The 27,103-nt window shown below is 40.2% G+C and overlaps 1 protein-coding gene across 1 annotated transcript in view; it reads left to right on the top strand.

The window, feature by feature from the left end:
• MIPEP (mitochondrial intermediate peptidase) overlaps positions 1–27,103 on the top strand; it is a 152,867-nt gene that overhangs the window by 80,369 nt on the left and 45,395 nt on the right. The window contains exon 16 of the mRNA XM_025364706.1: positions 2,485–2,604. Coding sequence (XP_025220491.1) covers positions 2,485–2,604 — 120 coding nt within the window. The remainder of the gene's footprint in view (positions 1–2,484; positions 2,605–27,103) is intronic.

Genomic DNA, 27,103 nt, shown 5'->3' with positions numbered 1-27,103 from the left:
ATATATATATATATATATATATATGTTTATTCATTCTGTATCTGTTTAAAATTTTTGTCTTCTTAGGTTTGAAGTTTAGATAGTAATTGCTGTTAGTTTTAGATAATATTCAAAACCAACTTCCCAGGTTTCGAGATGAAGACTAGTAAACTTTCATGAACCATCTGGATGCCAGGTCTGCATGACACCAGATGTGTATGTAGATGTTTGTAATGACTGAGATTGTTTATGGAATTCTCACTCCTCTTCAGATCTTGAGAGTTATGTAAATACCCTAAACACCCATCTTTCATCTTAGGCAATATTCACTTTATGATGATTCAGTTACCTGTTTAACAAAGTAACCACTATTTAATTGCTTTATGGTTTTGTAAAATTCAGTCCCTAGAAGGTAATGAATGTGCTCTCTTTTTCTGTACCTTGAAACATGAAATCCGTGTTTCAATGAAGGAAATCTATTATATAGACAAAACCATGAATCTATATTTGCTTTACCTTACTCAATATCTATTCATATCAATATAATTTTTAAAGGATTTCTGAATTATTTTTAAAAATTAACATTACTTGGCTGGCAAAAGTCTTGTTTGCTGGTATCTTTAGTAGAAGGCCTGGCTTTCAAAAGTCTGTTTTGTGGCTTTCTTCTTGAAAAATTGTTCTAATAATTTTCTTTTAAAATGGAAAACCAACTTTCCCTCCTCCTCCTTCCAAAAACAATAGACCCCTAGGGACAGAGAGAGACAAAGTCCTGGTAGAGGAGCTGCCTGGGTTCAGCTTTTATATTACACTTGGACAGTGGAGACAAAGGTAGAAAGGAAGTGAATTGTTTCAGCTTCCCTTGGGGACATAAACAGTGTTTTTAAAACTGTACATTTTTTAAAATTATTGTTTTAAAAATAGGCTCTTTATTTTTACTTTCTTTCAATAAGTTTCTTGGTCCCAGGAATGCATGACTCCCTGGGTGGGTAGATAGGCTCATCTCTTTGGAATTGTTTAGTTTATCAGCAAATAAACATAAAAATAATGCACATTTAATTTATTTTACTCTGTTTTCATATTTAATTTATTTTGCTCTGTTTTTATAATTCAAAAAAGTTACCCCATGTTTATATCATTTGTAAAAGGCATAATTGAAGAAATGAAACTTCTGAATTCTGATTTATTTATACATTGGGGCAAAATAACACCTCATTTGAAGTTAGAATGTAAGAGTTTCAGTTCCTGATAATTTACTCTGTTAGAATATAGGTAAGACGTTGAGTAATTTTGGCCTCTCTGATTATCTTTAGGCATTGTTACTCATTATAAAATGTAGAATTGACAGAGCTATATTTAGCTATATATTTAGATTACCAGTTAGAAGAAAGCAATATTTATATTTAGGAAATGTCTGTATTTTTCTAGGGAAGGTTTAAACTTAACTTTTTAATTTAGAACCATAATTCTATATCTGGATGCAGCCAGAAGCTAGAGATCATTTAAATTTTTTCTTTTAACCAAACTAATCCTCACTTCTTTCAAGTCAACAGCTGCACATTCTCTACAAATCCCATTTCTGAATCACAAAGATACATATCAGAAGCATAATTGCATGTCAAAATTTGTCCTTTAAAATAAAGCATTTTCTACTTGCCTGCATGAAGTCAAATGTTCAAGTCAGTGTTCAAAAACAATACTTGAGTCAAATGTTGTCGTGAAAAAATGCTTTATGTTTATTTTAGATTTCTTTGCAAAATTTAGTTTTGAGTACTTTGTAAACAGCAGATTTCATGTCCAAACTCTCTTTAATGCTTTCTTCTCCCACTGGGTTTCAGTGGCCTATATCCTCCACTCAGAGGAGAGCGCTCCTTCTCCCTGGTCATCTAGCTGAGCCCTCCCTGTACAGCAGCTGCTTCCTTTGTACTTCCTGACACCAGGTGTGGGAGTCCAGTTCCAACCTCTCCAACAGCTGCATCAGAATTATTCGATACATCTGTACTCACCAGATGCCGCATTGCTATTTCTTTCTCTACCCCCACCACACCTATTTAATTTTCTTTTACCTTTCATCACAAAACTAGAATTCTGACCATTTCATTTCTCTCATTTAAGATATATCAGGATTCCAGGAGGAAACCAAACAGACCTTGTTAGATCCAGCGGGTCAAAAGTTGTAACTGGTTTTGTACATTTCTGTCTACATATATTTTGGCAAAATTCCCATGTCACATATTTAATTTGCCACATTGTACATAAAGAGTATCTTATGGGTATGGTTCAAAATTCTTTAATATTTATGAAAAGGTTGAGAGCGTTCCTTTTAATCTTTAGCATGGTCTTAAATGTGGTATGAAATACATTTCGAACCATATACGTTTATTTTTGTGACTGTTTTAAACTGTGATTGGTAACTGTTGTTCTGGTGCACTTACAGCATCTTTGGTCTACCACATCTTGATGTGAGGATGGACGACCAAAACTAAGTAGATGTTTTTATCTGTCTAGGTCTTTTATGCCGCTCTGGATCAAATCTACCATGGGAAGCATCCCCTGAGGAATTCAACCACAGACATTCTCAAGGAAACACAAGAGAAATTCTATGGCCTACCATACGTTCCAAATACTGTGAGTCCAGCATTTGGCTTCTGTTGTGTGTACTGAGTGGTTCTGCTATTACTTCTGTAGCTTGTAATTACCTTCCCCTTTGGAGAACTTGAAATCCCTACATTTATGTTGAGGCCTCACATGGCGCAAATGCTAGAAATTGCCTGGCTTATTTAATATTTCCAACTACCCATTTATATGTTCTTATTTTCTGCCCTCCAGCAGTGTTTTTCTACCTTTCTGGAAATGTGGGGGTTAAAAAGGCCACTGGAGTTGGTCTGTATTCTTCTTTTTAGTTATTTTTCTATAATGTGAAAAATAGTGATGAATGTGATTACCAATCCTGAATCATCATCATTGCTAAGAGAATTAATGTGGATTGAGTATCTTACATTGTACCAGGAATTATAATAGATGCTTTACATATCTTATCTTCTTGAGTACCTTGTCAGGAGAGAGAGCAGGAGTAATGTTACCATTTATTGGATTCTAGGCGCCAGACTCTGTCTAATTCCTTTGGGAAAAGATCTCTGATTTAGCTCTCAAAATAACCTTACGAATTAAATAATATCCTAGTATTTGGGGCTCATTTGGAGGCACATACACGTTATTATGTCCTGTCTGAGATCATCTAGGTAGTTAAGTGATTGTACTGGGGTCCAAAACAAACGGGCTTTATTCATCCCTCAAAGGCTCCTGTGAGGAGCAGCTGAACACTGTGACTCCTAGTGCCGTTAACATGTGATTCTCGGTGCAGTTACGTGACTGACTTAACGTCACCCAGGCCTTTCTCAGGTGCAAGTGATAGAAACGCAGTTCACACGGACTTAAACAGAAAAGGGAATTTATTGAGTCTTATAACTGAAAGGTGCAGGGGTATAGGGGTGTTTCAAGTAAGTTGGATTTAGGTCTCCCACAATATTGTTAGAAATGTTTCTCTCTCTTTCCACTTCTCAGCTCTGTGTTTTTCTGGTTCCTTTCATTCTCTGGCAATCTCCCCAGACCAAATGGTTTGAAAACTACCAGTAGGTTCAGGTTTATGTCCTTCTAGCCTAGTTGGTCTAACAGGAAGAGAGCTAACTTGAAAGTGTTTTGTAAACTATAAAAAGCAGAATAAATGTCAAGTGGTTTTATTTGCTGTAAGATTGGATAGCAGAATTCATTGTGCTAAGAGGTTAAGTTAATCAATAAACTACAATTGTCCAGTAAATCTTCAGGTCCTAATGCTCAAATATGCATGGGAAAAGATCATATTTACCAGACAAGTGAAGCAACAGGGTATTTTATAATACCTCTTGTCATTAGTTTTCGATTGGCTTAGAACCTTAATTATCTGCTACAGGTATATAATATCAGTCATACTAACTGTTTTTAATCTTACATGTAATTTACTGTTGTAATACTTTCTACTGCCGAGCTCTTGATTATCTGTATTAGTGAAAATTTATAGTGATAAGAATAATCTTAACTATTTATTCATGGAATAAATAATAGCAATTGCCTAGATTTTACTAGCATTTTCCAGTTCACAGAGCATTGCCTGATTCACCTGCTTTTGGGCTTGTATGTTTTTGTTCTCATCTTATACTCTTTGTGGATATGAGTTCAACTTCATGACCAGTAAGTAGTAAAGTCCTAGGAAGACTAACATTAGGAAAACTGGGATGCTTGCCAAAGCTGCAAAACTTCAATTTGACTGAGTTGCTTGCCCTCTGCCCTTTTTTTTTTATCATAGGTCTTATAATAAAGTCACTATGTCTCTCTTTAAAAGAAAACTCAGCTTCCTTACCATCCAGATTTCTTCTCTGTAATCATTTAACATACTAAGATGAAGTATTAGTGGCAAGCAAATTCTGAATCAACAATCCATAAATCACTTAATTTGAAAGGAAGAGTGATGCTAAGTCCATGTGCCTTGTCCTAATTCCTTTTGAGAAAATAGAAAGCTGTATCTCTTTCCTGGGATTAGCTCCACAATTCATTTTCGGTAGCCATCGCTTGCTCTTTGTGTAAACTGTTTTAAGAGGTCTTTAAAGGAAGCATAGCTATGTTTAGAGGAAAAAAACCATTATTTTAAGGCTTGCCTTTTTAAAAAAGTGTCTGAGAGTTTGTTTAGATTTGTACAAATAGCCTACTCTTCCTACTTAGAAACTTCTGCATTTCTTCATTTGTCTGTCAATTCATTCATCAAACCTCTAACATTCCCAAGAGCAAGTTGGTGGACTTTACCACTCAGGATTCAGATAAAGCTGCAGGAGTGAAGACAGCCTGACGCTGGCGTGGGGATGCACAGATAGCAGTGGAACAGGAGCAAGAGCCCAAAGGCAGACTCAGCAAGTTAATAGACTCTCGAACATAGGTTGAGTGACACTGTAGATCACTGGGTGAAGAGGGAACAGTTTTTTTAAATGGTGTTGTAGTGATTGATCATCTATATGGGAAAAAAATGCACCTCTGTATCACGCTGCACACAAAAAAATAGAGTTAAAGACCAAGATGTGAAAAGTAAAGCTTTAAATTTTAGAAGATAATACAAAAGAATTTTTTCTTTTTGATAGTGTTTTTGTTGTTGTTGTTGTTTTGAGATAGAATCTTGCTCTGACTCCTAGGCTGGAGTGCAATGGCACAATATTGGCTCACTGCAACCTCTGCCTCCTGGGTTCAAGCAATTCTCCTTCCTCAGCCTCCTGAGTAGCTGGGATTGCAGGTGCCCGCCACCATACCTGGCTAATTTTTGTATTTTTAGTAGAGACGGGGTTTCGCCATGTTGGCCAGGCTGGTCTCGAACTCCCGACCTCAGATAATCCACCTGCCTTGGCCTCCCAAGGCTGAGGATTACAGGCATGAGCCACTGCGCCTGGCCATGATAGTGTTTTTTATACCCACTCTGAGTATCTTATATTTTATACAGATGCTTCTCAACTTATGACGCAGTTAAGTCCCAATAACCCATTGTAAGTTGAAACTATCATAAGTCAAAAATACATTTAATACCCCTGCACTGCTGAATGTCATAGCTTAGCGTAGCCTACCTTAAATGTGCTCAGAATGCTTATATTAGCCTACAGTTGGGCAAACTCATCTAACACAAAGTCTATTTCATAATAAAGTGTTGAATATCTCACGTAATTTATTGAATACTGTACTGAAAGTGAAAAACAAAATGATTCTCAGGCGCCCAAAGTACAGTTTTTATTGAATGCATATTGCTTTCACACCATTGTGGAGCTGAAAAATCTTAAAGTTAAAAAATCTTAAATAAGTTAGGGATCTTCTATATACAATGGAAAAGCCATTAAGCATAAAGCAAAAGACTGACAAATTCAATATTTAAACTTAAAAAGCACATAGCATAAAACTTTACTTTTTTTTCCCCCTGCCTTTAGATGGAGTCTTGCTCTGTTGCCCAGGCTGGAGTACAATGGTGCAGTCTCAGCTCACTGCAACCTTCGCCTCCTGGGTTCAAGCGATTCTCTCACCTCGGCCTCCTGAGTATCTGGGATTACAGGCACCCACCACCATGCCTGGCTAATTTTTTAGTAGAGACAGGGTTTCACCATGTTGGCCAGGCTGGTCTTGAACTCCTGACCTCGAGTGATCGGCCCACTTCAGCTTCCCGAAGTGGTAGGATCACAGGTATGAGCCACCGTGCCCGGCCATTGGAAAAAGATATATTTTTAAATTACTTTGAATGAGCAAAAGACATGGATATGCAAAAAATGACATAAAATAACTTAAATATTAATCAGGGAATGCACATTAAAACCACATTACAATACTCCTAAAATATTTTACTGTCGCTTGTTTGGCAAAAATAAAACAATTGACAGTAGCAGATGTTGGCGAGGATGTGGAGTCACAGGAACTCTTACACGCTGCAGGTAGGAGAGCAAGTTGGTATAACCACTTTGCAGAACAGATCTGTGAAATCTGAATGTGGACTACCCTGGGACCCAGCCATTCAAATCCTAATATAACCTGGAAAAAAATGTTGTACTTTCTCTACCAGGTGTACTTTTCTGCACCAGTCATGAAAAATAGGAGGGTTTATAACAGCACTGTTTGTAAAAAGTTAAAAAAAAGGTGAGGGGGAGGATTCTGGGAAGAACCCAAGTGATTGTCATCAGAGAAATGGATAAACAATTGGTTCATACAGCTGGAATACTGTTCAGCTATGGAAATTGAGGGCTACAGTTGATGAGCCTAACAAGCATAAGGTAAAGTGAAATAAATGAATACCAGATGAATCAAACCAGTGCATTTATAGAAAGTTCAGAGTGATGCAAAACTAAGCGGTACATTGTCAGATAAATACATACGTGATTAGACTATAAAGAAAAGTGAGGGAATTACAAGCACAGAATTCACAGGAGTGGGTTCACAGGAGTCTTAGAAATATTTTCTTAAACTGATTGGTGGATACATGGTTGATGACTTTGTCATTCTTTCTACTAACAGTGGACATACAGTCTTGGCAGATAGAAAACACTTCCAAGGGTTAAAAGGTGATTTGGGCTACAAGGTATGGGGTATGCCAAGAACAGCGGACCTTGGCAAAGCTACTGGTGGCTCAAACTAGGACAGTGACTGTGGGGAGCAGAAGATTGAAATGGACCTGAGAACAGTGCAGAAGGCATAATCAGTGCAGCGGGGGTGACTGGATGTATGGGTTGGGATGATGAGCAAGATCCATGGGAATGGGACGACCGCAAGGCTTTCAACTTCCATATCGGATAGAAGATGACTTTGTAGCGCCTTCCCTTGCAGGCCAAAGAGTGACAGTGTCCCCCTGTAAACTTGTCTCCAGAAATTGTTTCTCTGAAATGAATCCTTTTATTCCCCCAAATTAAACAATGAGAAAAGGAAAATACAAGCAACAAAGAGTATTTATAATGCTTATAGAGTTGATAAAAATGTAGGTACATAATCTGATATAAACTTTTAGACAGTGATTTTGCATGTGTCTATATTAGCACTTCTTTAAGTGCATTAGTAACTCATCTTGGGAATAAAGTGTCACATTAATTATCTTTGGACAATACTTTTTTTTATACTTTTAAGTTCTAGGGTACATGTGCACAACGTGCAGGTTTGTTACATACGTATGCATGTGCTGTGTTGGTGTGCTGCACGCATTAACTCGTCATTTACATTAGGTATATCTCCTAGTGCTCTCCCTCACTGGTTTAAACAACATCGAGCTGGCTTCTCTACTGAGGAACCACTTGGAGTCTGTGGTATGCTAACAAACGTTATGAGTCTCTGTTCTCAAATGTATTAACCCTGAAGTCATCATGGATAATTTCTAGGCACTAGCTTTTGCAGGTCATACTTTGGAAAATTGCATTTACATGACTGTAACTGTTTAATAGGGGCAGTTCCATAGATACTCCATATTAAATAATGATGCTTTTTGTACAAGTCAATAAGTAGCCTTCTAGTGTTGGCAGTTTATTGATATTTGTGTGCATGCTGAGTCACTCTGTATAAAGTATAGGCTAATTTGTACTTACTTGCTATTGCATCTAACAGTAGTTTGATGCTAGAAATCCAAAAGTTTCTACTCATTTGTGAATAGAGGGCAATAGTACAACATATACCAACAGGCTCGCCGCCTGCTCTGACCACTTCTCCTCCATTGAGAGAACAGTGTTGTGTTGTTGTGTTTTTTATATTCATGACTGTCTCTTCTCAGAATCTTTTTCCTAAGTGATTGTGTATCTCTCCTGTTTTTAATTCAGAAAATAGAAAATGTATATTTTAACTTTTGTAGCACTGTAGGTTTGTAATTTTACCTTTTCACCCTCCTCTCTGACACAGTTGAGATACAATTGTGTACTGGAAGCTCTGGGATGAAACTTCTAGCCTTTGATCCTCTGACTCTTCTAACGTGTATTTTTCAAGTACAAAACATGAACAGCTGACTCTAGGTTTTGAAGCTCTGTTCATGATGCAGTTGTATTTTAGTGTTTTGACCTCATTTGGTAGGCTTGTGGGTTTGGGTGGTGAAGCTGTGTCTCCAGCACAGCTGTTCTCAGAGTGACAGTGTTCTCTGAATAAGTCTTGCCACCAGTGAGCCTCCTTTTTGCTCTTTAGCAACCTCAAATTGAAAACAGAGTAAGAAAGTTCTGAGCACTGTAAGTATTGACGTGAAAATAGAATAATACGTCTAAGAAAATTGTCTTTCTTCACAACTCACAATTTAAAATTCACCATCTTGATGGCATAAAAGTTGTTCAAAGCTAGAATGAAGTTATTTTAGGAAAGCAGTTACTGGGACGCAAGGATATGTTGATATTTGGTCTTTCTTGTTAGAACAGACACCAACAAAGAATACGAAAAGAAGACATGTTTCTTGTGAATAGGATTCACTTCACGTTTAGGGTTTTATTTTTGCATCCAGCAACAAACTGGCATATTATAGTGGCACTGTGTTAGCATCAGTTAAAAATTATTCTAGGCTGGGCTCAGTGGCTCACGCCTGTAATCCAAGCACTTTGGGAGGCTGAGGCGGGCAGATCATGAGGTCAGGAGATCGAGACCATCCTGGCTAATATGGTGAAACCCCGTCTCTACTTAAAATACAAAAATTAGCCGGGCGTGGTGGCTGGTGCCTGTAGTCCTAGCTACTCGGGAGGCTGAGGCAGGAAAACGGCGTGAACCCAGGAGGCGAAGCTTGCGGTGAGCCCAGATTGCACCGCTGCACTCCAGTCTGGGTGGCAGAGTGAGACTCCGTCTCAAAAAAAAAAAACAAAAAAACAAACTTATTCTAATTTGCCTGGGTGCGGTGGCTCATGCCTGTATTCCTAGCACTTTGGGAGGCCAAGGTGGGCAGATTGCCTGAGCTTAGGAGTTTGAAACCAGCCTGGGCAACATGGTGAAACCCTGTCTCTACTAAAATACAAAAAAAAAAAAAAAATTAGCTGGGCGTGGTGGCATGTGCCTGTAGTCTCAGCTACTGAGGAGGCTGAGGCAGGAGAATCGTTTGAACCTGGGAGGTGGCAGTTGCAGTAAGCCGAAATCACACCACTGCACTCCAGCTTGGGCGACAGAGCAAGACTCTGTCTCAAAAAAAAAAACAGAAAAGAATTCTAATTTACCCTAGAGAGGGGATGAGGGATGTATTAGATGTATTAATCCGTTCTTGCATTGGTACAAATAAATACCTGAGACTGGGTAATTTATAAGGAAAAGAGGTTTAATTTGCTCGTGGTTTTTGCAGGCTGTACAGGAAGCGAAGCACTGGCATCTGCTCAGCTTCCGGGACGGCCTCAGGAAATTTACAGTCATGGCAGAAGGCAAAGGGAGAGAGTGGTGTCTCACATGATGGCAGCAGGAGCGAGAGAGAGAGGGCGTAGGTGCCACGTTTAAACAACCAGATCTTACAAGAACTCACTACTGTGTCGACAGCACCAACAGGGATGGTGTTAAACCATGAGGATTCGCCCCAGTGATCCAATCGCCTCCTACCAGGCCCTGCCTCCAGCGTTGCGGATTACAATTTGACATGAGATTTGGGCCAAGACACACATCTAGACTATATCAGGGGATTTATATAATCTGTGCACATCGGTTACCTCTCCACCTTTTTGAGTAGGTGTGTGCGGCAGGCTTACTGGAGACATAATCAGGTACACCGGATTTGCTGCAGTAAACGCAAGATGTGTTAGTTGAGAAAGCTGCTGCTACTGGACACTGGTTTCTGTTCAGACTAATTTCTATTAAGTCTAATTATGTAGAAGTGATACATATTTCATATTAAGTATAGTTTTCTATCTGTGGCAAACTGTTTTTAGAAAAAAACTGCCAAAAATTGTGCTGAATTTAGCCAGACACACCAAAGAGCAAACACACTTTTGTTTTTTAGCATAAAGAAAACTATTTCAAATCCCAATGAAAATAGTTGTACAATAATTTGCTTTTTGTATTTGTATTGTAATAGAGAATCATAAATTTTTAATGATTGACATAATGTATATTTATATGTTACATTTTTATTAAGTGCCTACTGCATGCTACCACATGGTCTAAGCAATGGATATCACAGTAAACAAAGCAGACCAGAATCCTTGCTCTTGTGGAGCCTGTATTCGAAATAGCCTTTTAGATGTGTGTTTGCTAACCAATTCATCCTTATATCTGACTGTCCTGTCAAACATCTCATCATTAAGCAAAATAGTTCTCAAGCCTGTCGAATTGCTTTGAGTTGTGAGCAGAGAGACTGAGCATAGCAGATGAAAAGACTGAGACATTCTGATGCATATACAACTAATACTAAGGCTATATTGGGATCCTCATTTTTGATTTCCAGAGGGATGTCCTTCCCTGAAACGTTCATGAGAAAAAGGTGCCTTTTGTGTTGTTGCATTCTTCCTCACCCCTGATGACGTGGCAGCCTACACCTATTTGTTGTGCATCAGCAAGCATTCCTGGAGGCTAAAGAAACAAGATGACCAGGCAGAATAGAGGAGTGCTTTAGGGGTTCACGGCAGCCAGCAGACCGACCTGGGTGTTTGGTACTTGCTAGTTTGGGAGGTGGTGATAAAAGGGAAGGAGTGGGAATGACACCCAGTTTTAATACAATGAGCCATCCGTGGGGGTGGGGATGATGTTCAGAAACACGGAGTACAGCAGGGGTGGTAGCTGCTTTATGCAGTGCGGAGGGCATAGGTGACGAGTTTCATTTGATGTGACTGTAGAATATCCAAGTGGAGGTGAACAGTGTTGGGCCAGTGGGTCCACTGCCCAGGAGACAGAGCAGAGTGGGAGCGCTGCAGATTTGGGAGTCATTAGTCTAGTGAGGGTACTACCTGTGGGAATGGGCAGCAGGGAACAGGGAGAGTTTCTGGGTAGGATGAGGGGAAATCGAGGAGATTACCCAGAGGTGTGTCCATCAAGGGGCACAGACTGGGTCAGCCAGTGTGGTTGTCATGATGTTCTCATTAGAACAACCTTTTCTCAAGTACCAGCAAAACCCAACATTTCAAACATCTTTTTATTTTCAGTTTCTACTGCTACAATCACAACAGTATAATGCTCTGCTCCTTTCTATTATTTTAGGGTTACACTGGCTGTATAGTCGCTTGAAACATCACTTATAGAACATTTGTTTTGGGTGTGTGTTCTGAGTTCCCAAGTAACAGAATAATGAATGAACTCTTGGCATATAACTTATGTGTAATTTGAGGGCTTCCCATGTTAAAATTGCTTGATTTCTGGAGCAGATCCTTAAGCTGACACTGCTGTTACCATGATTATGTATGCAAAGGAAAGTAACCACTGTACCAGCTGGGAGATGGGGTGCAGCTAGTGGTGAACCCTATTGTTTACATAGTGTGCTCATCCAGAGTAACTTTCAAACATGCCTCTTAACCGTGTGGAAAGATGAGAAGAGGGAGATGAAATCAATATAATGGAAGAGGGCAGAGAGATTTTGAGAGTACTGTTATATTTACTGTATGGAGTGTTTTTTTGTTTTGTTTTTTTTTAATAGTCCCAAAAAGAAGAAAAATTTAAAACCTACCATGAGAAAATGGCGTTGTTATACACAATTTTGGTGTTAATGCTTTAATACATTATTACTACTAGAGTTTCTTTTTTTTGCTGTTCTCTCATTCCCTTGATAGTCAATTTTTGTTGGTTTGGTAATTTTTGAGCTGGAGTCTCGCTCTGTTGCCCAGGCTGGAGTGCAGTGGAGCAATCCCAGCTCACTGCAGGCTCTGCCTCCCGGGTTCAAGCAATTCTTATGCTTCAGCCTCCCCAGTAGCTGGGATTACAGGCGTGCACCACCGCCCTGATAATTTTGTATTTTTGGTAGATATGTGGTTTTGCCATATTGGCCAGGCTGGTCTTGAACTCCTGGCCTCAAGTTATCTGCCCCCCTCGGCCTCCCAAAGTTCTGGAATTACAGGCGTGACCCACTGCATCTGGCTGATAGTCAATTTTTAAGAGCTTCTTTGTTCGATATATAGAGCATATATGTATATATATGTACACACATACACATATATATGAAGATAGGTGACATTTAAATACTCAAGCATATTAAAAATTGTGTGTGTGTGTGTGTATATATATATGAGACAGGGTCGTGCCCCATCACTTAGGCTACAGTGCATTGACACGATTATGGCTCGTTGCTGCCTTAACCTCAAGGCTCAAGTGAACCTCCTGTCTCGGCTTCCCGGGTAGCTCGACTACAGGCACTCATCATCTCACCTCACCCCACTCCCAGCTTTTTTTTTGTTTTTTTTGTTTTTTGTTTTTGGTAGAAATGAGATTTCACTGTGTTTTACAGGCTAGTCTTAAACTGCTGGCCTCAAGTGGTCCTCCTGTCTCAGCTTCTCAAACGTTTTTATGTTACTAATTTTAACTGTATATCTTAAAGCTGTTCATGGGTGACTGTATAATTTTATTTCAGTTGTTAATATCAAAGTGTATCACCACATATTTACCTCATGTAGCATCAGGTATATAATGATTTTACTTTAAAACCTTTAATTTTAGAATAGTTGATAAGACGCGAAGATAAGAAAATAATTATCCATTAAGTGGTTTCTATCATCTAGATTAAAATGTCAATCAGATTTTTCCCATTAGTTATTTTTAAACTAAGGCTGGTAAGTAGCCGTGATCATATGGGGAGTCCTTATATAGAAATCTTAGGGTTGCTTTAGACCTTGGTTATTTTTATCTCACACTTGTTCAGATGCGTTGGTTGAAAGGATGGCATAAGGGTTTTTTTTTAAATGTATAAGCAAATATATTGTCTATTAAATAGGACTGGAGCCCCAGGAGGGTTAAATGTTCACTACTCTCTCTCCAGAGAGTATTCAACTTAAACTATTTGGTAAAAATGCTTATTCTTCCTATTTTTTTTTTTTTTTTCACCCTGAGGAACAAGTTTCCTCCTATTCTTATGCCCCAGCTCTCCTGCAAATGGAAAATCTCTTCCATGAGGTGAAGTTAGTGCCTGGGCTGAGCTCGCTTGGAATATTTGATGTTGCTAAGCAAATGTTAGGTTAAAGAAAACAATATTTATTTTTGTTTTTATCTTAAATACGAAGAAAGACCATATGGTGCATATCTAGAAACACCTAAGTGGTTAATTGCATGTTATATTTCTTTCCTCTTTGCCTGCATAAACAACTGAAAAAATATTTACTTTCTGTGTCATGCTAGGTTTATTTATGACTTTGTAACTAAAACACAGAAGTGTTATAAATTGAAACTTTAATCTCATGATTGACTCATTTTCTAAAAATTTATATGGTTTCAGTTTGTGGGACAGCTGCGGCTCTAGATTTCAGTGACTTAAAACATGAGGAAATTATGACTACCCAGGTTGTTTTTTTAATATAGTCCTTTGAGCCAAATCACAACTTTCATTTTTGTCTTGGTTTTCATGAATACTGCTGCCCTTTTTTTTCTTCTCGGCCTGCAATTTGACACAGGCTAGACAGAAGGAACTAACAATCCAGGCTATTAGTAGAAGCTGTTTCTTTACCAGGTAAACTTTTGTATCTCAAATGATGCACATGTGTCATTTAGGTTTAGGCTGTTTCTATTTCAGGAAGCCTTTTCTCTGGTGATTTTCTGAGGTAAGTCACGTTCTTATTCACAGGGAATGAGAGCCGGACACAGGGACCATTGTGATGCCTCTTTACCTTTATGCCTTATCAGCAACAGGGAGTCAAGGCAGCATTAGCAATATAAGGAAGGTTCCAGTTGAGTGTCATTAATTTTTAATTTTAATTATATGTTGAGTAAGTAATATATATGCATGATTAAAAATTCACAGGGTGTCAAAAGCTTTACAGGACAGTCTCCCTCCTCCTTAGGTCCCTTTCCCTGGAGGCAGCCTGGGGTACTGTATCTCACACTGATTTGAAGATGAATTACCTCGGTTCAACATAAGTTTAAAGACATAAAATCTACAGTTCTCAGTCACTTCCTTCTCTTAGTATTCTTCTTGCCTTTTCTCATGGGTAGAGCAGCTCTAGACTGGACTCACTCTTCCCCTAATGAGTGTCCTAGGAAGCATCTGCTGTACCACTCTCAAATCCACACAGCATTAGTGAGGTCTTTTCTGAATACAGACTCGAGTGTGACATCCCTTCCCTTAAAACCCGTAATGGCTTCCATTGCTCTTAAGCTGAAGGCCAGAGTCCTTTGCCCACCCACAGGTTCCTGCGTGGTCTGGTCACCCAAGCTTCCTCCAGCAGGACCCACCCTGCTGCCTTTGGCACCGGAGACTTGGCGCTTGTTCCTGCTGCCTGGAGTGCCCTCTTTCTGCTCCCTTTGCCTTCTGCTTGGACCATCACTTCTGCAGTCCTGGCCAGCCTCTGTTACACAGTCTCCCAGGCCGGGGTCCTTTCCTTAAGATGGGTCACCCCGATTTGTAATGTACTGATGCCATTGATTCATTTCTATCTTCCCAGCTGGAGTGAACCTCACAGAGAAGCACGGCTCATTTCCGGCTTGTCTGTTGTTTTCCCAGGGCCCCGAACAGTTAGTTACTTAGAGTACGTACCCAATAAATGTTTATTGAAGAATTTTTTACATTTTTACTGAGATATAATGTACATAAAGTGCACAAATCCTAATTTATAGCTCCATGAACTTCTGGAAATATGTTTGCCTGTAGAACCACCACCCGGATCAAAATATACACATCTGCAGTTATCCAGAAGGCTCTTGTGACCCCCTTTCAATCAATACACCTTCCCCACAAGTTAACCACTAGTTTTGCCTGTTTTGAACTTCACATTGGTGGCATCATACATGACTTTCATACAACATGTCTGTGAGATCCACTGTCTTGTTGCATGTTTTAGTAATCTGTTCCTTTTCATTGCTTTGTGGTATTTTCATGTCCAGTATGCCACAACTTACTTATCTGTTCCACTATTGATGGACATTTATTTCTAGTTCGGGGCTTTTATGAATAAAGTTCCTGTGAATTCTCCTGTATGTGGTTTTTGGTGGACATAAACATTCATTTTTGCTGAGTGAAATGGGGGACATTTTTGTTTAGTTTTATTATAGCTATTGCCAGTTTTTCAAAGTGATTATCATGAGTTACATTCCAACCGGCAATATGTGGATATTTGCTTCATCCTCTCCCGTTATAATTAAAAGGATGTTATCCATCCTTTTTACTTCAGCCATTCTGGAGCATGGAGAATGATCTCATTGTGGTTTTAATTTGCACTTTTCTTATGACTAATGATACTGGATGCTGCTTCATATGTTTAGAGGCCACTTGAATGTCCTCTTTGTGTAAGTTTTCTCTAATGTGGATGAAATAGGAGGGTTTCAAGCAGAGGACTGACAGATTGAAGGTGGGATGAAAGAGAAGTGAGTTGAAAATTCCTGCAAGGGTTTTGATCTGAGCACCCAAAGGATGGCATTGCCATTAAGATGGAGAAGACGGCCAGACACAGTGGCTCACACCTGTAATCCTAGTACTTTGGGAGACCGAGACGAGAGGATTGCTTGAGTCCAGGCATTCAAGACTAGCCTGGGCAACACAGACTAAAAAATTATCTGGGCATGGTGCCACACACCTGTAGTCCCAGCTACTTGGGAAGCTGAGGTGGGAGGATCACTTGAATCCAGGAAGTCAAAGTTTCAAGGCCACAATGAGCTATGATTGCACCAGTGCGTTCCAGCCTGGGCAAGACCCTGCCTCAAAAAAAAAAAAAAAAAAAAAAAAGACTAGGAAGACCATGGGAAATGTAGGTCTTAAGGGAGAGCAGGAGATCAGTTCAGGAAATACTAAGTTTAAGATGTCTACTAAACATACCAGAAAAGATGTCACATAGGCAGTTGGATGTACAAGTTCAAAGGGCTGGTCTGCGCTGGTGATACCCATTTGGAGTCATCCCCACACAGACTGTATCAAAAAGCCATGGAACTGGGTGAGATCAACCCCAAGAGTAAATGTAAATGGGAACAATCTGTCTGAAAGATGAGGCTTGGGGCGTTCCGACATTTAGAGGGCTGGACAGTGAGGAGGAGCCAAAAAAAAAGCGTGGGGGAATTGAGAGGGAGACACCAATGAGGTAGGAGGAAAAAGAGGGTGATGTCTTGGAACCCACTGAAGAAAATGTTTCAAGGCAGAGTGAGTGAGTGAGTGTATCAGATGGTACCCTCAGGGCAGAAGAGCTGAGAACTGAGAAACAACTATTGGATTTAGCGAGGTGAAGGTCGTTATTGACCTGGATAAAAACATTATCAGCTGAGTGGTTGGTGGGACAAAGGCTAAATGGAGTCGGTATCAAGAAAAGTGAGGGAGAAGAATTAGAGGCAGTGAGTAGAGGCACTTCTGGTGTTTTCCTGCAAGAGGAGAAAAATTGGACTTGGAGGAGAGGTACGGATAAAGGAAGGTTGTTTTTGTTTTTTTGCTTGACTGATTTCATTTGGATTTTTAATGAGGAGAATAACGTGTACGTGAATGGGAAAGATCTATTAAGACTGAAAAGCCAGTGATGTAGGGGAGAATAGACAAGGGGAAGGGATTTTTGTACAGGTGGAGAGGTTAGCCCGTAGACCCCGAGATTACAGCCTAACTGTCTTTAGAGTGTGTGAACAAAGATGCAGGCAGTGGGTAGATGCAGTTGTGGGAGTCCTCTTCTGGGGCTTTGCTCTGTCAGGTGGAATCAGGGCACCAGCTGAGCATGCAAATGGGGCAGTGTTGCTGACATTTGAGGAGAGAGGAGCAGGTAGAAAGGAGAGTGGGAGAGATGGTGGAGTGGAGATGTGAGTTATGATTGCAGACCACGTTAAGGGCCCAAGTGGGGTTAGTGCCGGTGGTTTGGAAAGAGGGCTGTGGGGACGGATGTGTGCTTTTCCTGGCCATACTCGGTATCTAGCTTTCACCAGGGCTGTGGTTTTGCCAAGTGAATGTAGAGTATAGTCCAAGAGCAGGCCGTGGACCCGAGGGTTATTCAGAGCAACTATGACAACTGACTGTGGGATTTAACAAGGCAGAGAGGACAGTGAGCACATGAGGGAGCTCTGGCCTGGTGAACTTTGGGAAGTGGACTGTGAGGTCCCAGTGGGACTGGAGATAAGGTACTGGAGAGTTAGCCGAAAAGACGGTGTGACGGTTGAGCAAAGGAATGCTTGGAATGGATATTATGAAGGGGTTCTGGTTACAGTAACGGCAAGGCCTAGATTGTAACCATGGAGTGAGAGGCTGAGTTAGGGCCAAGAACATCCTCACAAAGGAAGAGAAGGTCAAGGAGTGGAGGGGCCAGAGTATTAGTTGCCTATTGTTGCTGTAACAAATTACCACAAACTTGGTGGCCTAATATAGCAAAAATGTATTCTTAGAATTCTGGAGAAGACCACAGTGAGTGTTAAGGGGCTGAAGAAGATGTCAGCAGGGCTGACTTCTTCCAGAGGCCCCTAAGAGCATCCAGTCCCTGCCTCTTCCCACTCCATGAGGCGGACGGTGTGCCCTGGCTGCGGGCCACAGGCTGCATTCTCTGCTTCCCTCATCACATTGCCTTCTGCCTCCTTCCACTTCTTGCTTTTCTTTTATAAGGACCCTTGTGTTTCCTACTAGGGCCTACTCAGATTATTCAGGATAACCTTCTCACCTCAGGATCTTTAACTTAACCACATCTGCAAAGTCCAGTTTTTTCCAAATGAGGTGACATTCACAGGTTCTAGGGATTCGGATGCGGACATCTTTGGAGGAGAGGGCATTATTCTTTCTGCCACACAGAACATTTGGAAGATTAGCTGTTGGGGCATTGCTATCATCAGAATTCTAACAGGAGTAGGATTGGTGAGAGTGAAGTAAAACAAAAGTAAGAAATCCTCAAGGAGTGAGTGAGAAGGACTGACGCTCCTGCTAGTGACTGCAGTAGTGAAGGGTAAAGAGGATTATGGTCCACTGTCAGCAAAATGAGAGTTGGAGTGTTCTGAGGGAGAAGGAACTGGCAGTGAAAACCAGAACCAACACCTCCTTGCCTTCAGACCCAGTCATATGCAGGACTTGGGGAGAAACCCGCCGTGTTGTGAAAACGTTGCAAGGGAAGTATGATTCTTAGCAGAGACCCGGGTCTCTTAGAATAAAGGTGAAAGGAACCTTCAAAGAAGGCAGAGGGAAATACAGGTGGTTTTGCTGATGACTGGATTTTAGAAAGCTCAGCAGAAGAAACGGGAGGATGAGGGCAGAAAGTGGATACAGAGAACGGGCAGGAGAGCAGTGCTGCCATAGTCATGGGTGTCCACAGGGTGGAAGGTCTCAAGACTGATCGCAGTGGAACTGCGAGTGCGGGTGCAGGGAGGGTGGGAAGCCCCAGCAGAGCACGAGGGAGTGGGATGAGGAAAGCCCCAGACGCGGCAGACTGGAGAAACTGAGGGTCAACGAGAAAGGCATGAAAGTGAGATCGTTTTTATGTTAGCTTGCAAAATAGAAGTACAGTATTTCTTTCTCTTTATTTGTTCCTGATACTCTGGGGAATGCAGAAGCCAGGATGGCCGTTCAGTTTTGTGCTGAAGCTAAGAAGCTTTGCGTAGCTTTCGAAACTTTGGAGTAGTGCTATGGGGCCAGAAGAGAGTGAGGATTAAGGCATTTACCTAAGGTGTTCCGGGCAGAATTAGTACACACGTTGCCTGACATTCGGACTGGAGCTCTTTCTGTTACTCTGTTTTACTGTCATGAAGTAAATTCCAGATAGAGTAAACATTTAAATGGAAAAACATAAGCCATTAAAAAAGGCTTCTATAGACAGATAGCTCTTTTTCATTTAGAGAAGGATGGTAAATTTAAAAGAAATGGAAGAAATCACAAATGCAAAGAGGAGTAGATTTGAACTTCCCTCATGAAACATGATGAATAAAATTTACTGGCAAACAAATCGGTTTTTTAAAATTGTAGCATCTATGACATATGGTTTATATTTTGCGGCATAAAGAGCTCATACAAATAAAACAATGACAACAGAAGAACAATTTTTTAAAAATCCCAACATTGGCCAGGTGCGGTGGCTCACGCCTGTAATCCCAGCACTTTGGGAAGGCAAGGTGGGCAGATTGCTTGAGCCCAGGAGTTCAAGACCAGCCTGGGCAACATGGCGAGACCCTGTCTCTACAAAAAATAAACTTAGCTGGGCATGTTGGTGCATGCCTGTAGTCCCAGCTACTTGGGAGGCTGAGGTAGGAGGATTGCTCCACTGAGATAGATAATTTTATATTTGTTCATAGAAGGATAAATTTGTTTGAAAGGAGGGACCAAGAACCTGAAGAGTTTACATATCCCTTAAGCCAATAATGTAACATTTAAGAATTTGTTCTAAAGGAATAAATAGAAATCCAATAAAGCCTGGTGACCGATGATCATAACATGTACAAGACATTGGAAAGAATCCAACATTCAAGGAATGGCTAGGTAAACTAGGGCACGTCGTGTGGTTGTCACTAGGCCTACTCACTAGTAATCCAGCTCGCTTATCTCTGCCCCATTGTAGAATTGCACTTCCGTGCCCCTTGCAGTTATCTGTGGCCTTGTGACTTACTATGACCAAAGAAATGTGAGCAGAAGTGATGTGTATCATTCCTAGGCTGTGGCCTTCGAGAGCTACTGTACAGTTGTCCACATCTCCTGCCCTTGGTTCAGCAGTCAGTGCCATTCCGGTTGGTGGAGGTCCTGAGAACATGGGTCCCTAAATACTGATAGTGCCAGACGGGCCTGCTGACCTGTGACGACATGTTGTATGCTCAGGGAGCAAACACGGAGATTTTAGGGTTCATGTGATCACATTGTAACGTAGCGTAGCCTGACTAATGTGGCCCATATGAAATAATATGCAGTCATTCATGTCTAGAAAGAATTCATAAATAAGTTTAGTGAAAAACTGATAGGAAAGTGTACATAGTGTGATTTTGTCTTTTGAAAATAGACCGAAGAAAACTTTGAAACATTAGCAAACATTGATCACACTTGTGGATTAAGGGTGGACGTTTCATTCTTTTTTATGTTTTTCACAATATTCCAATTTTTCTCTAATGAGCATGTATTCCTTTTAAAATCAGAAGAGGAAACACACGAACATCTGCACACCCACCCTCCTCCCGTTGACTCCCAGTGGTGTGGCCATTCAGTTCTCTGTGAACCATTGAAGAGGCTCCTGGCAATGACGGTGATCATAGGGACCCTTTTTTACGTGGCGAGTGCAGCTGAGGTGGAGGATCAGGACTCAACTCAATTTGGGTTCAGAGTAGAAATTTCCTGTCATCATGGCTTTAGTTCTAGGTATATAAAATCCATTTCCCTAGAGCCGAAATACTTTCCCTCTCCTTTAAATGATCTTGGAGGTAGCGAATGCAAACTCTCTTGCCTCAGAAAAGCTACATCCTAAAAGAGATGTTCTTTGAGGTGAGAACCAGACTTCACAGTGCTGAGCAATCGTTCACTGCAGAGCACTCCCTGAAGTGCTGTGGTGGAGGACACCAAAGAAAGAGAAAGTGTGTTCTTTGCCTGGATAAACCATACATAAATCAGTAAATGAAAATGAGTGACATTCTAACCCCCAATAAGATGGTGTGAGGAGGTGGGACCTTTGGGAGATCATTAGGGTATGAAGATGGAGCCCTCATGAGGGGGTTAGTGCTTTGGAAGAAGAGGCAGGAGAAGCATGTGTGCTCATGCTGGCGCGCTCTCTCTCTCTGTCTTCTCTCTCACTCTCTCTCTTCCTCTCTTTGCCTCTCACTCTTGCTCTCTCTCCCCCCACCCTACCATGTGAGGATGCAGTGAGCAGACTGCCAGCTCCACACGGAAGCAGGCCCTCATCAGACACTGGATCTGCTGGTGCCTGGATCCTTGCACTTCCCAGCCTCTAGAACTATGAGAAATGACTTCTATTGTTTAAGCCACCCAGTCTATGGTATTTTGTTATAGCAGCCTGAACTAAGATGTGTAGTTTAAACTTTGTGCATTTTTGTTTATCAGACATTTTCCTAAGACCTTTACCACTGTGTGTGAGACACAGTGTGTGGATACTTTGCACTGAGCAGACAGTCTGCCTGCCACCGACCTGCGTGTCAAGCTGTGGCCTTCCCATCACGCCTAGTGTGTCTTCCCAGGCCCCATGTGTGACTTCTGCTCCTAGTTGAAGTTAGTATTCACATTCCCTCTGCTTGCTCTGAAACCTTGCCCCAGACCCTACTCGTGTTCAAGGTTGTGTACTCCTTTTTCATTATTATAGAAGGTCTGCATAACTCTTTGTGCACTTGACTACTTTAGCCTTAGAATAAGTCCGTAACATGTACTGCTTGGCTAAAAGGTAAGCAAAGTTTATGTTCCCAGACATGTTGCAAAGTTGTGCAATAGGTTAGGTAGTTTTTCTTGACAACCCTTACTGCCGATTTTAATTTTTGCCAATCTGATGCTCCACAAATGCTAACTTATTTGTGCTTGCAGTTCTTGTATTACTAGTAAAATCACTGTCTTTCCTTATTTTTTTTTACCAACTATATGGGGAGTGAAGTCCCTATTTTTGTTATTTTCCCATGTTTATGTTTCTTTCTTTTGCTATTGATTTTTATGAAAATGTTACTTATCCTTCTTGATATACGTATTTCCCCTATTTTGTTATTTCTCTTTCATCTTCTATTATGACTTTTAACATTGAAAAGATTTTATTTTTGTTGTTTTGCTTGTATGTTGTTGAGATAGTTAGTTAAATCTATTAGACTTTTTCTGTTTCCTATTATGCTTAAAGAGAACTTCTTATCTAAGATTATTTAAATTTTTGCCCATATTTTCTTCTAGTATTTATGATTTTTTTCACATTAAATATTTAATTATGTAAATTTATTTTGATGTAAAGTATGACATTTGGAACCAGCTTTAGTTTTTCTTGTCTTTTTTAAGACACGGTCTCACTCTGTTGCCCAGGCTGGAATGCAGGGGCTTAGTCATGGCTCAGTGCAGCCTTACATCCTGGGCTCAAGCAGTCCTCCAGCCTCAGCCTCCTGAGTAGCTGGGTCTGCAGGTATGTACCACCATGCCTGGTTAGTTTTTTTTTATTACTGTTTTTTGTAGAGACAGGGTCTCACGGTATTGCTCAGTCTGGTTTTCAAACTCCTGGGCTTAAATGATCCTTTTGCCTTAGCCTCCCAAAGTGCTAGGATTACAGACATGAGTCACTGCCAGATTTAGTGTCTCTACATGCTTATAATTCATCTTTTCACCACTGATTTGAAAAGGTATTTTTTTTTTTTTATCAGATACTAGGTTTTTATGTGCGACAAGATTTGTTTCTCAGCTTTCCATCTCAGGTGTCCTTGCCCAGACTGGATAATCATTTGTGGAGTTTTTAATTGATTGTTGATGGATTTTTAATATGAAATATTTACTGTTCAATTTACCTGCCTATTGCTAGCATAGTGTCATATATATTTATAATGTTCTTCTTAGAAGTCCCTCATACACCTTTTTAAATGCATTTGTTTTATGGTTTTTTGTTGCTGTGAATGGGATGTTGATCCTCCCACCTTTTTCTAGCTGATTATCATTGATACATAAAGAAGTTACTTGTTTTCATTTGTTGATTTTTGTGGCTGGAAATTCTGATGAACACATTCTATTTTTGATACTTACCTGCCACAGTTTTGGGGTTTTCTAGATACACATCGCTCACGACATTTGTAAATAATATTTTTGCTGCCCCTTTCTGATAGCTATACATTTGTTTGTCCTTAGCTGATTCAATGGCTTGAACTTTCAAACTGTTGCTAAATAATAATAGAAAAGGCAAACATCCTTATTTGGAATGTTTCTGGTTTGACCTATGGTTTGAAAGAGTGCCATGTGCGTGCTTGAGAGAAGAGAACAGTCCAGGATGAAGAGTGGCATATTCACATGACAAAGACAGGAGTGAGAAAGGTTTGTGTGGAAACAGGTTGTACAAAGCTGAAGCTCTGTATGGAGGAGTTACAACATGAGTAGAGGTGGTTTATCTGAGGAAGGTGAGATTAATCAGACATGATGAATAGTTCAGGCATACTGTAGAGAGTGGTGCTATAGAATCAGGTGAGCTAGGCGTGAGATCTTCATCCGTAAGATGGTGGTATCGAAGTCACAGGGCTATGACTGAAATAATGTATGATCAAAGCATTTAAGCCCAATGCCTGGTGCCCAGTAAACACTAAACAGATGTCTTGTATTATTATTATTGTCATATAATAAAATAATGTAGAGCTTGAAAGGGGAATTTTTAAAAAGGGTAATTGATATGATAAAAATGGTATGTGTAAATAAAATCAGTTGCATGTAGGATGTGTCAAAGCAGGAAAAACAGACTAGAATCAATGGGAATCTGTGTGTTCAGCATTCTTTCATTAGTGAGTTTTGAGGGAGTGTCTGCTCCCCAAGGCTAGCCATTGGCCAGGCCACCAGGAGTCCCCATGATAACGCACAGCCAGTTGCTTGAGCACGGTCATGGTGATTCATGCCCCCAACTTCCATGACCATATGTGATTATTAATGTGCTAGAATAGTTTATCTTGGTGTCTTGCACACATCATGATTTGTAATGTATATATTTAATAATTATAAAAGAAAGCAGTTATTTGCTTTCTTTAACATACATTATCTTCAAATTCCTAACTTAGTGATGATGCAATCATTCTTTTCACATGTGTATATTTTTTTGTGTCTTGGGGAAGCTTTGAAATACTTGCTGATTTATGGAGAGTGAAAAGTGAACCAGACTTTCTCAGAACATTTAGAAAAACTCAGACACTTAAAAGCTAAAATCAAACAGTATTTGAAATGATTTATACAATTGCAGCCATAACTTTTTTCCACTTAAGCCAAAGTACGTCTAAACAATCCTTTCATGCTGCTAAGTCCTTTAAATGGAAGCAGGAGACGCCTGTAAATCAAATGCGAGTTTACGTTTATTTCAGAACCGCTTTTCCTAACTCCTTTTCCCGCTTAAAACTTAGTGTGCCCTCGAAAAAGGTGAACACTCCGTTCTGATTTAATTTAAATGAACATGAATAAAGAAATACATTAAAATATTTTACAGGATAATATGCTGCCACAGCCAGTTTAGAGAAGCACAGTATTGAAGGCAAGGAGAGTAACACTAGGTGCAATGGAGTTTGCTTATTTGAAATAAGATAATTCAGCTCCAAGCTCATCAGGAGTGAGTAATAAACATGATCACTGCGGTGGAGTCAATCTCAAACTACTCTGTTGGACTTGGAATTCACAAAACACTGTAATCTTACGTATTTATTTATTTTTTTTTTTTTTTTGAGACGGAGTCTCGCTCTGTCGCCCAGGCTGGAGTGAGCGGCGCCATCTTGGTTCACTGCAAGCTCCGCCCCCCGGGTTCCCGCCATTCTCCTGCCTCAGCCTCCCGAGTAGCTGGGACCACAGGCGCCGCCACCACGCCCGGCTAATTTTTTTGTATTATTTTTAGTAGAGACGGGGTTTCACCGTGTTAGCCAGGATGGTCTCGATCTCCTGACCTCGTGATCCGCCCGCCTCAGCCTCCCAAAGTGCTGGGATTACAGGCGTGAGCCACCGTGCCCGGCCATAATCTTATTTCTTAATGACTTCTTATCTCGAAATAGTTTGTATTCATAAGTTGGAAAGTACCTTTCGCCCAGCTTCCCCAGTGATAACATCCTACATAACCATGGTGCATCATCAAACCCAGGAGATTCACCGTGGTACAATACTGTAACACAGAAATCGGAATTACTTTCACATCCTCTATTTGTTCATTATGGTTACTTCAAAAATGTACTGTCTTTTATTTTCTACGATGGTACATCTCAGAATGGTTAGCAAAAACTAGTTTATAAGTTTAACCTACAACCTATGACTCCTTTTGTTCTGTTCAGATGATAACCAGATTTTAAGTGCATCATGAAGACAGGAACAACAGAAGTGAGATCAGTAGAGACTTGCACATCACTGGGACTTGCCCTGCATTCTGATGCTACCATGCTAGAGAAACACAAATACTTTAAAGTGCTCAGCGTTGAGAGCCACAGCAGCCATTTCTGTGTTTATGGCCCACCTGCCCCATGGGTAAAGTCAGAATATGCCATGAGATCACCCATCTTAAGCATTTTCACCTATTATATCCTTGACTTCTCTTTTTACTTGAGTAGCACTGATTTTTTAATCTGTCCTTGAACTGTTTACTCACTGGCTTTTAAGCATTTGGGGCAAACCTGCAGTAAGAAATGCATTTTACATGATGATCTATTATACAAATACATGTATGTACATTTAGGTGTGTATGTGTGCATACATGTGGGAGTGAAACTGAAACAGAAGTACCACAGGTCTCAAGTCACCCTGCGTGTGGTACACTACATATGTTCTGTCCCATCTTTTTTTTTTTAATGCGGGTCACAGGCTACTGTACAGATTTTACAAACCACCAGTAGATAATGGTGCACAGTTTGAAAATTCTCCATGTTAACTTACCCTGCCCAGTGATTTTGCTTATTTTATTTTCTTTCCCAAGTCAACCATAAAACCTTTTTCTGATAAAGATGTTTTAGAACTAAATTATTTAGAACATTAAAACTACAACTTTTATTTAATCCACCACCACTTCTCCTTATGTGTGTTAATTCATTTGAATGACATCTTTCAGGATGATATACATGTACAAGACAGTGTGAAAAATGATACAATGCAGTGCTGTGAGAACACTACTGTAAATAGGGAAGTGCTGAATTTTGCCTCATGGAGTCAGAAATGACCGTTAATCTGGGCTTAGTTGCTTCTGATTCAGATTTTTAACCTAGCTTAAGTCACAGTAGGGAGAAGGGAGTAAGGAACAAGTAAGGTATGGCAGAAAGTGGTTAGAGAATATGTTAGTCCTGGTTGCTTGATGATAGGGAACTTGGAACAGAAGGGAGGGGCTGTTGTTTGGGGGTTGACTATCAGACTGGGATCAAGTCATAAAGAGTCCTTTGTGTCTGCTCAGAGGCCTGTATATGACTGGGGAGGGAATAGAAGGCCTTAGAGGTTTGAAGTTTGTAAGCAGAGAAGCGACATGAGCAGATATAAGCTGCAGGCAAAAAGTTAAGGTTCCAGTATGGATGATGGAATTGGGGGTACAGAGATTGAAGCAGGGAGAAAACAATCTATCCAAGAAATAGCTGAAAACAAATAGAAAAACATAGTGACTCTGACCATATACTTAAAACCATCTATTTTTTAATCTGCTAGAATGATCTACATCATTTTGATAACATTTTATTCTTCTCTCAGCAACATATTTAGCAAAACAAATTCTTTTAAATATTTTATCCAGCATTTAGTTGTTTTGTTGAGGACTGTTGGAAATAGCAAACCCATCATGTTGCTGAAACAGAAGCTCCTCCATTTGATTTTTCTCTTCTTCTTATGTTTTTGCTTTATTCTTGGAGATTGCCTTGATTTTATCCTCCTACTCTTCCCATTGTTTTTGGTTTGGTTTTTGTTTTTGTTTTGGCAAGGATATTTTTATTTCTGGTAGCTGCT

Source organism: Theropithecus gelada, chromosome 17 (assembly GCF_003255815.1).
Source record: "Theropithecus gelada isolate Dixy chromosome 17, Tgel_1.0, whole genome shotgun sequence".
NCBI lineage: Eukaryota > Metazoa > Chordata > Mammalia > Primates > Cercopithecidae > Theropithecus > Theropithecus gelada.
The sequence above is the reverse complement of the archived record's forward strand: the minus strand, read 5'-3'. Positions and strand labels throughout refer to the sequence as shown.